Source organism: Aphis gossypii, chromosome 3 (assembly GCF_020184175.1).
Source record: "Aphis gossypii isolate Hap1 chromosome 3, ASM2018417v2, whole genome shotgun sequence".
Taxonomy (NCBI): Eukaryota; Metazoa; Arthropoda; class Insecta; order Hemiptera; family Aphididae; genus Aphis; species Aphis gossypii.
The window spans coordinates 2191961-2204204 of record NC_065532.1 but is presented as its reverse complement, the minus strand read 5'-3'; the positions used below and the strand labels follow the sequence as shown (position 1 = coordinate 2204204).

At 22.7% G+C, this 12244-nt stretch overlaps 1 protein-coding gene across 1 annotated transcript in view; it reads left to right on the top strand.

The window, feature by feature from the left end:
* The window catches only part of LOC114121247 (transmembrane channel-like protein), a 77124-nt gene that overhangs the window by 30952 nt on the left and 33928 nt on the right, over window positions 1-12244 (top strand). Inside the window, exon 9 of the mRNA XM_050203345.1 lies at window positions 6852-6921. Coding sequence (XP_050059302.1) covers window positions 6852-6921 — 70 coding nt within the window. The remainder of the gene's footprint in view (window positions 1-6851; window positions 6922-12244) is intronic.

The window sequence follows — 12244 nt, the reverse complement described above, 5'->3', positions numbered from 1 at the left end:
TTACATAGATGAATTTGTTAGTTACAAAACGCAGGCATGTGAAACTTTGACTTTATATTTTTAAATCAATGGTTAATATTTGAGTTATTTCATAATTTATATTGATCTTATGAAACATTTAAGTTTGTAGTTCATATTTTTAAATAATTTGGAAATTAATTAATTTTGTTAAAAGTGAAACAAAATATTGAATTTTGTTTATAATATATAAGCTGAAAGGTTTGAATATATATTTTTTAATTATTTAAATACTATATTTATCATTCATAAAAACAAAAAATAAATAAATAAAATAAAAATTTTAAATGCTAAGTCCACTGTAAAACAAGATTTAAATAAACTGAAATGAAAAAAAAAATTAAAGATGGTGGTCGAATTTCCTTCAAATAATATTCTATTAAATTATGTATTGTGGTTCCGTTTATACGTGACTTCTTGTGTTAACGAAAAAGTGGCGTGATTCAATATTGAAAAATCAATTGAAAGTAAGTTGCTCCAAAGTATCCGAACATAATTCAATATTTTCACAACGAAAGTACATAAAAAAAATAAAAAATATCTACTTTAAGGTTTAGGAAATATTACATGCGTCACTGCACAGTGCACACACATTTACCAGTATTTGTTACATGTTGTGTACGGATGATTAGAGACTTATACATTTGTTTGAACCTTTATATAAGTGACTTTTTTTTTACTATGGTATAATAATTATAATTATTAAATTATTACATATTATGTCATAATAAACTTCTGAAAGATTCAAATAAAACATACAATTTCAAATTAGAATACGTCTCTAATTATTATTACCATTTAGAATATTATGCATAAGTTATTGTTATGTTTTCATAGATTTTGAAAAACTACACACTTAAAATTCAAAAAAGTATATTAAATTATAATCTAAATAAATTAGGTTGACTAAAAAGTAAAAATAAACAAAGAAATAATAAAATATGTAAAACTAACGACGTTCAGAATCAAATAAAAATATTACAATTCAAGAAATTGAAAAATAATAACATAGTAATGTTTACGTATTGTATTTTAATAGTGGTTTAAACTTATCATAAACGAGAACCACGAAAGTTGTCACGTTATATGTTAAATTGCATTTTGTCATAGAGTAGGTCGCTATTAAATATTAAATGTGTTAAATTTAAATTCAATAATAAATCATTGCAATAGAAAAAGAATTCCGAACTGAAACGGTGTGTCAATCTTTATAAATCTTTAAGATATATATATAAAAAACATTTATAATATATATTATTAATTATTAATTATTATACTGTTAATAATTCATTTTTTCATTAGTATTATGGTACGTTGAACTAATTTTTGCCAAAAATATCGTGTAGGTATAATATTATTGTTAATAACTTACAAGCCAATAATCAATAATTATTAATTAATACTAACGTATGTAATGTGAAATTTGAATAGCTTAAAATTAATCTAATTTTTTTTAAAATTACATTGTACAATATACGAGTATAAAGCAAATTATGATGTATGTATTACTGGAATATTTTATGCTTGAATGATTAAAAGAAAGTCGCATCTGTAAGTGTTGCCTCAGTCAAACACACGTGTAGTATATTAAATCTGTGTATTAGATTATTAGGTATATTTATACTTTATATTAAATATTAGAGGAAGTATACACACATTTATAAAGGATAATAAGTATAAACTGTGCTCGAGTAAAGAGTTTGTTTTGTAATATTATTTTAAAATGGGTTATAAAATTCGAAAAAATACCTTACACGAATTAAGTTTAAATTTTTCTCTAAAAATTTTGTAATAATTAAATTTATTTTGATATTAACTTAAAATAAATTGCAGTAAAAATTTGGTAGATTTTTTTATGTTACATGCGTCTATTAGATAAAATCGATATATATGGGTACGACGTTCTCTTAAATTATTTTGAATTATAACAAAACAACAAAAATCGTAGTTGTTACGTATAACGGTATGAATAATTCATTTATAGCTTAATATTCGAGCTTCATCGACGCTCATAAAAATAAATTTGTCTTCAATAATCAAAATTTTATAGGGGATTTAAAACTAAATAAATACATTTTATTAGTGGATAGTTTACACTAATAATCGGTGTAATGTATTACATAATAATTTCACACAATTGTATTCATTAAAATATCATGTATTATCCAGTTGTGTTAAATATATAACAAATAATAATTATTATTTAAGAATAGAATAATTATACCTACACTATAATAGAATTTTAAAATAAAAAAAATATTGATATGTATTATAGTATTTATATTGTTAGTGTTAGTATAAAAATAACAATTATTTCGCCTACACTTAAACGATCTTGTTCTGTATTCAGAACGAAAATAATGGGAAAATAGCTTAAAAAGCCGTCTTGGCATACAAGCATACAGCTGTGATTTTAAATCTGATTTTTGAATGTTCACAGTGGTGATGGTATATGGTTATTATTTGGTCATATTTATAACTGTAATTATTAACAATATGTGTAGACATTTATTTTTGTATAAATGATTTTTTTTTTATAAGAAGTACCGAATTAATAAGTCTTAAGTTAAGATAAGTCTAGCTTGATTTCATGGAAACAATTTTTGTTTTAAAAGTGTAATTTAAAATCGGATTACGTAAATAGGGATAAAACATTATAATTTAATTTGTTTAACTGATCATCATTGTGTATTGATTATTGAGTTTTACGTCAGTATGAAATAATTTTTGGTAAAGACTTAATACAATATTGCTTATGCAATATAGATATCCCGGCTATTTAACTTAATACAGTTTCTTTAAACTATATATACATAATATAGTCAATAAAATTACAGAATTTATAATATACACCTTTAAGATTACATTTTAATTTAAAACGTTCTTCTTTTGTTAAAAAAATATATTCATCAACGCTATCTAATTCACGTTTTATTACCCAAGTTTAGAATAAATTACAATAAAATCAAATTAGTTGTATGATATATATTCATAATATTCAATATTATATATTAAATTTAATTGAAAAAAAAAAATTAAAATCACATTATTATTATACGTCACAGTTAATAATTTTTACCTACCCTTGTACTATGGGTATTTAAAGAATAAATACAATATTTAATATTTAACATTTTAAATAAGTTTTTAGTTGAGATTAAATTTAATACTATTTTAAATATTAAAAGAAAATACTTAATTAGGTAATTATATTTAACCAAATAAAGCGTGAAAGTTGAAAGATTTTTGATTATTTTTAGTATTAAAACAGACCATTTATGTACGCACGATCTTGTAATTTCATGCATAATAACAGTACCTACCTAATACCTATATAGGCTATATACTTTATTATATGGACACTTGTATATAGGAATATGTACACTGTGTACAGTGTACACCTATTAGCAATGTAAATTTTGATAATTGCACTGGAGCCATTCCAACGACTAACCTAGTTAACGAGTGCTAAATGTTTTTGTATCTTTTCGCTATCCACACTAATCACATGATATTTGTTAAAAGTATTTTCATATGGTGATTTATTTTCAATTTAAAAGTTACATTATCTAATTTTTTTTTAGATATATATAGTTGATATATTTTTTAAATTGAAATTTATAACATATTTTTCTTGTGGTTTAAATTATTTTCATTTAAAAATACATCATATATATATATCAGGCACTACAGGGGGGGGGGGGGGTGGGGGGTTCAAACCCCCTCGAAAATTAATAGTTGTGTAGTTTACTTATATAACCATTTATCGATAAATATTGATTATTGTAAATTTTTTTATGGACCCCCCCCCGAAAATTTTTTTTGTGCACGTGCCTGATAAATATGTATCTGTAGCACGTTAATAATCATTAAAATCGTTTGATAGAATATGGCAGATGAACTATTCATTAAATTCTAATAAAAATATAGGGTTATTCTAATACCTAAATTTAAATATATATATAGAAATTATAGTTATTTGTATTATTATTGGTATAATTAGTATGATTTGGTATTTTATTTTTATTTAATCTACAAAAACATAATGTGCCCTACAAAATATGTTTGTTTGGGGGCCCATAAGATCACATTTAAAACTATAAATTTAATAAAAGATAGTTCAATTAATAAAATAATAATTACAATAAATTTTTTTTATACTTCTAAAATATTAATATAATTAAATATATATATAATAAAACATTATGTATACAATGGCACAGTAAAATAATACAATACAACTATTAATAACTACCAAGATCATAATTGTTTAAAATAATTCACTAATGTTGTAAAACTGATATATAACTATATTATTTTTTTGTAGTAACTAGTTTAATTATTTTTAAGAATTTTGAATGAATTACTATATTACTAATTATTCTGAATAACGAATAGTAGTATACCTACCTATTGTAAATTGTTAGATAAATATTTAAATGTGAGGATTGTGTTAATTTTTTTGCACAGTTGGTACTTTGGTGTTAGATATTGTTTCAATATTTGTATAGTATTATGTTCGTGTTCAATTTTAAAAGTAACATAATTTTTAATCATCTAAAAAAGCTTTATAAAATAATTTTCTTGTTGGTAGTATTTTTATATTATTGTACAATTATTTTATACCAAATCCATCCAACCTAGAATAAGAGTTATTTTTTAGGGTTTTTATTGATTTTATTATTCCTTCATTATTAATTAAACTATTTAAACTAAATTTATTAAACAAAATAATTGTGACATTAGTAGTGAAGTATTCATAGGTATTGTTTCGTATGGTTTATTTATTTATATATGTTTATTGCTTCGTTTGTGACGTACACATATTCATTTAAGCAATTTGTTGTTTATTGTTTGTTTTGATTTAACTGTTGTATGAAACTTTTTTGAATAAGAATATATATATACCTAATAGGAAAATTAATTTAAGAACGTGTTTTCACGTCTTTTATAATTTTCCAAATTTGTTTAGAATCATTTTTGGCTACTTCTAGTTCAGATTTATAATTTTTATGTTTAGCTTCTTTTAGTTAGTTAAGGTATTTATGTATTTTAAATAGTATTGTTTGAGTTTTAATTTAATTGATGTTTCTTTACTATTAAGTGTAATTTAACATCAATTTAACAAATTGATAAAATAATTGCTCTTGTTACGTCCAAAATTTATTTTTTTAGTTTTGATGAATGTTTTTCTTTGAAGTTGAAGAACAGTTATTATTTTAGTAGATCTTTAATGATAGTGATAATTTAGTATGATCAACTTGTTTTAAGATTTTTAGATTTGGTGGGTTGTTCCTATTAATTATTATGTTGCATATTTTATTGGTAATCATTGAGAAATGGTCAGTTAAAGAGGTATATAAGTAATAATTCCTTTTATATTTGTTAGTGTATTAATTAACAAGCATACAATTTTTTTTTTTTTTAAATAAATGTATTTACAATCTGTAGTATAATAAAACAATAAGTAAATTTGAGATTTTTACAATTGAGCATACAATTATATAAAAAAAACATTACAAAATCACGTTTCAATTTAAAGTGTGGTATATATATACTATACTGAAGGTGCCGTCTAATTTGTGTATTGGGGGATCTATATTTACTTGCGAGATATACTTAATAGATAAACATTTTTACTTGATAAATATTAAACTAAAATAATTAATTAAATAATTCTTATTTGTTTAAGTATACGTTTTGTTGTTTGTGATGATATAGTTTCAATTATTATTTTTTTCTAAAAACTATTTATTTTGTTTTTGTATATTAAATTTATAAATTAATAATTTCAAATCATTAGAAATCGATTACACTTGGTAGACGGAAACCAGATTGTTAGTATTGAGTATAACATAATAATATATTATATTATTTCAATGATTGTTGGTTGGTGGCTGCAAGTGTCACTCACTTAGTTTTTTTATAGGAAGGCGCATTTTCGCAGAAATACGTACATTCAACATTGACTCAAGTCTTAATACAAACTAATGTTTCGAGAAATTGGGATTTCTTTGTCGTTTATTGAAATGTAAATGCTTACATTTGAAAAGTGTTTTTTTTTTTTTTATTTAAACTCAAATTAAAAATTAATTTATATTATATTGATCAGAAGTCATAACAAAGAAAAAAGAAACAGTCTGACATCTTGTATTAAAAAGTCGAATTTATTATAACCATATCTTCTTATCAATTAGTAATCAATTTGCAATAATCTAATCTGCTATTAGAAAATTTAAATTCATTACCTAAGTGACTTTAATTAAAAGAAATATACTTGAATAATAAGTAAAGTTATAGACTAGAAGAACACTTTTAACTAAATTATGTTATTATTACATTAAAGTCTCAAACACTTATCAACATAAATAGCGTATCGTAAGTTTTTGTTCTATTTTACATTAATAATAATGTTAAACATAATATTATGGTAAAAATAAAAATGTTTGGCATTTCTTAGCTGATGATGGTGAATAGTATTATACATTGCATAACTATAATACAATTTTTGTTTCATCCGAATAAACCTCAAAGTGATATTGATGTACACTTTCTTGTTACAATAATAATATGTTCCGGATTGTTATAACTTAAAACTTAATTAAATTCTTTTTGATATAAACTGTAAGGCTGATATTAATATAATTTATTAGCTTTGATTTTCTCGCAATGAAGTTAAATAAATCAACTGAATCAGAACCACACATACCGTTATATTTTTGGGAATAATGATATGTGTACACTGTGAAGCTACTAGTTTGGAGTGGCAATCATTCGTTCAATTCAGAATGTATGTTCTTAAAAACTGATGTTTTGTTTGTTGTATGTTTTAGGATTATGGCGTTGAATTTGTTAAATCTTTACACATTGACGTTTGCGTTGTTTGTGAAAATTAACGACATGGTAAGTACCTATATATTAATCCCATTAATTTGTTAATTATTCGCAGTGATGTGAATTTAAATGTATAATATGTATGATATAGTCACTATTTAATACCATTTGCATACGTCCAATTATGTGAATTGGATAGACCAGGCTTGGGCAACTAGCGGCCCGCGAGCTTTTTTAATATGGCTCGTCCTACATTTCCAAATTACATCATACAGTTTTTAAGTTTATCGTCTATACTCTGTATTATAATATATTCTATATGTATTGTTTATCTTATCGATATAATAATTTTTATCTGGTATTGAACAATGTTAAATATCTAAATGCCATAATATAGTATATACTATATACATTATACTGCAGTATACAGTATACCTACACACGTGTGTATACGTATAATTTTTAACCATAGCTGTTTGTACATTCGTATCGTGCATTCGTGCTGTCGTTAAATTTATTATTTTCATGTTTTTGTAGTACTTAATAATGTCCGCATAAAAGCATAAAATTGATAACGAAAATAGAAATTTTAACACCTCATAGGAGAATGACTATTTGTTTATTATTAACAAAATAAATGCTAATTAAAATGTGCTCTGGCCCACTAGATTTTAATTTTCTAAAAATTGGACCACTAGTAAATTTAAGTTATCCATCTTTGGTTTAGTTGTATAGACTATAAAATTATAAAATTTAAATTGTTTATTATATTTTATTTCTGTGAAATCGTCTGTAGGTATATGAAAAAATAAATAAAAATTTACGGTGTGCATCATTTTGGTAAAAATTTATTTATAGAGTAGAATATATGTGCGATTTTGAACGTATTCGTTGCATAACAGTACATACAAATATTTTTGCCTTATTCCATAGATCTACCCGATCCGTCGTCTATAGGTTTTTTTTTCAGTAACATATTTATATTTTTGGTGTAAATATTTGTGGCAAACTCTACATTTGAATCATAATGTACATTTTTATTTCTGTTGATGTTTTAACCTAACGAAAGAAAATTAGATTTTATGTATAGTGAATTTTTCAGTATCTTCATAGAAATAGTCAACATTAAAGGGTGACTTTTATTGTAATGTATTTCACTGAAATTGCATGATAATTAAGATAGCACAATATAGTTTTTGCTAAAACTATGCTTAAGGTCTACCATATACAATTATAATTTTAATAACGATTACAATTTTTAACTTTATTGTTATATAGTTTATGTATATTTTTAATATATTATTTAAAGTTTTTGGCTACTCAATAAAAAATAAATATTTTAGATTCTGAGCCCTGCAATGAATGTATTGATTTTAAAATGATATGTGTTTTTTTTATACATATATCTTGTGTAAACGATAAGTTAACCTTTGTCATTTTGAGGTTGGTTTAGATAGAAAAATGGATTCAGTTTATATTTTAAAGATGGCTAACTTAACAATTCAAAGTACTTTTTATATTTAGAAAAAACAAAAGATAAAATAAGAAAAAATGGGAATTTTCACACAAATCCAACTTTCGACAGCATTTTTTTTTTTATGAAACTTGTCAACAAATAAATGTAATTATTTGAAAATGTCATCAAATATTAAATATTTGTATATTATTTTCTATTTATGATCAAATTTTTAAAAAACTTCGAGCTATTTATAGACATGAGAAATTTCTATAAATATTTATTATAAATTATTCGCTAAGTAGAAATGCTTAAAAATTTAATACAGAGTTACTCATAGTTTTTTAATTTCTGAATTAAAAAATATTAAACATCTATAGTCACACTTTTTTTTATTCATAAGCATTCAAAGTTAAATTTAACGTAAACATTTTAAGTTCAAATTTGAACGAAATTATTTATTTAAACGATGAATCATGATTTTAATAATTTTGTTGTAATTTAAAATTCGCGATAACTTAACACTTATGTATATTATATTATTATGAATTTTTATATACATTGTAATGCAGTTTTTGATTTATTTTAAGGTATTAGGTATATATTTATACTATGAACCTATTTTTACTCGTTTATGGTTTTTTTCATATTATTAAATTTGAGTCATCAAAGTTGATATAATATAGTATGAATAACAAATATATTTTATTAAAATAATTAAATACTAATAATATAGTAAATTCAATATCTTAGAAAAAATCATGTCAACCTACTATAATATTAAATGTAAAATAAATGACTTTAATAGCTATATCGAAAAATTATCACCTAGTGGCATCGGCTGACTAACCGTTTCCTCTTAGAATCGTATTTCGTAAACTATAATATATCATTGAATTAAAATTTAACATATCCAAACAGTGACCTACTGACGCGTAATGTACAACAGAGAGACCCATTTGTTTACCTTTTTTTTTTAACTCTCGAGGAATTTCATAGTTCCAATTCTTGATAACGGGTGGTATCGTGAAGACACCTTATACCCCTTTATCTTTTTAAATGATTTATTTGACAAGAATTTTTCATAAAATGGAGTTTAATGGTATTTAAGATAAGTTAGGAATCTCAAAATCTATTTTAAATTTGGTTACTAAATGACTAAAATATTATGTTGTGAACCCTTTAAGTAAAAAAAAAAAAAAAAATCATTTTGATGTGTTCTAGCCTTACCCTAACTGCTAGCCAACAACAGTTTTTACGTGGTTTAAATTATAAATCAAGATCTCGTATTTGTTGTATAATTTGGTTATTACAGGAACTTGAGAAAGTTTCATACAAAAATTCCAAATTTGTTGTTCTTATGTAATGTTGCAAAAATGATTCTGTTAGTTTTTTGTATTAAAATAATATTGGGTATCATCATATTGATTTTAATTACTACATTTTACTCGCATAATAAGAAGTTATAATAAATTAAAATTGCAAATTTATAAATAATGATTATATTATATTTATCATAATTACTTATATTTTATTGATATTAATATAATATAGTGTTTATCATATTTTGTTACTTATTATTATATTCCTCTGTTCTACGATATAATATTAAAATAATCATAATCTGTAAGTAATAGTTACCTTACTTATTTAATTAACACTCAAACAAAATAAATATAGAAATAAATCAAAGTATTATTATATTAAAAACTATTTTTAAGAAATTCAATATAGATGTTATTCGTAAATGTACCCTCAGATTAAAGATATATTAGCCCCGGAACATTATGTACTTAATGTACCTCTTTCAACTTCAATTATTGTTTTCAATAAAAAATATTATTAGTTATTATTTTTTGGTTTTATAAAACATTTTAATTGTGGAATAATAAAAAAAAAAAAAGGCGCGGTCAAGTGGGTACTACTCTGCTGTTTAGTTGGTCACTATTATTTATGTGTTACATTTGAATCCAATAATAGGTATCATTGTATACTAAAAACGATTCTGAAAAGAGATGATTTGTCAGCCTAGGATATAATTTACAGTGGTTGGTATAAAAGGTGGTTTATGTTTTAATGGCTTGAATACACCAAAATTTAAGTTATTTTATAATTATTGTAAGCCAACCTTATGGAAAATCTTGAATTAAAGTTTCAACGTTTTTTATAAATTTTAACTACAAAATAATTTGCAAGAATTCATGATTTTGACGAATTTTTGTCAATATTTGAAGTTTGAATTCAAATAAAAAAAAAATTGTGCCTATGTATTATAATAATTTTTGAATCACTATTAGACTAATTTATGAGAAACTATCAGGGAAAAATATTATAGATATTTACAACAAAAAAAAATAATAATAATAAAAAAAAAACGATTACTTCAAATGCCTATTAATAGCATTTATTTTATTAATAAAATAAAATTTAATTTAATTAATATTAAATCATGTAAAGAAAATGTCAATTAAAATGACTGATGAAAATGTCAAGTATCTACGACTTATACTTTTTGAATAATAACAAATACTTAAAATCGTTATCGTTAAGCGATTTCATAAAAATTTAAAATTCAAATGCTCATAACATTTTTCCTATAATGATGTATCGAGTTTTATTTATAGCTATTTGAAGGAAAACTTATGAAAAACTTAATTTTGAAATTTTTAACTTTATATATAAATACAATGATTTTTCAACAACAATATTACTTCCATATTTTCAGATTTTGCCATATTTCGTAGAAATTTGAACGCTTATAAAAAAAATTGTGACCAACGATTTTTTATTTTTTTTAACTTCAATAAGAATGATTTATGAGAAACTTTGTATTAAATTTTCAAGTTTTTTTTTGGGTACCCAAATTTTTTTTTATCAATATTTCAAAAAAAGAAATACTCAGAAAAATCAAAAATTTCAATTGTCTATAAAAAGCTCAAAAAAGTGAAAATTTAACCGTGTGTCCGTGTATAGATAACGCTAATATAAACATTTTGTAAAAATGTTAAGTATTTACAGTGATTAGTTTTTGAGTGACTATATAAATTAATCGATTTTTTTGAAAACTGTTGAAAAATTCTTACTTTTAACCTTTATAATGCACCAAAGGTCACTTTTTCATCGGAAATCACCTATTAATTGAATGTATATAATTGTATATATAATATACATATACAATTAAAATGAAACATTATTTCGACAAGTTATGCTGTACACAAAAAAAAACACATATGATTGTAAAATCTCATAACTTTGTTCAGAATCTAAAACATGAAAATTATGATAACTCTAAAAAAACATACAATATAAAGATCAAATATTAATAAGAGCTACTATTTGTAAATTATAATACTAAGAAATAAGAACTTTTTTTAAGCAATAAAATATAAAATAATAATGTCTTTTCGTGGAACTACCTACTAATTTTATATTTACATATGAAGTGATAAACCTATAATTTATACCTATTTTGTACATGTATTTTAAAGAGGATCAATTATTTTTTAGAATTTTAAGAAATTAATCACTTGAAAAAGTTTTTATGACAAAAATAATTTATTATAATATTACGGGTATCTAATAAGAATATTAAAATTTAGCTATGAAATTACAGATAAAATGTATTTCGTGTAAAGTATAGCTGTAGGTGAATGTTAAAAATAACGGGGTGCGTTAAAAGAGCATACTATAAAATAACAATACACTTATATTATTAGTATAATACCTAAAAGAAAAATTTGTATTTTATCAGTTTTCACTTATCGGTGTAAATCACTCGTATAATTATACACATAATCGCCATTATAATTTCCTTCCTTTTTTTAGTTTGGTCTAAAAATCAAAATTTCACTCCAAACTATCGGAACTTATTATTTTCTTAATTTTAGGCTAATAAATACATTTCACAGAAGTATCTACTTATTATTTTTTTTTAAG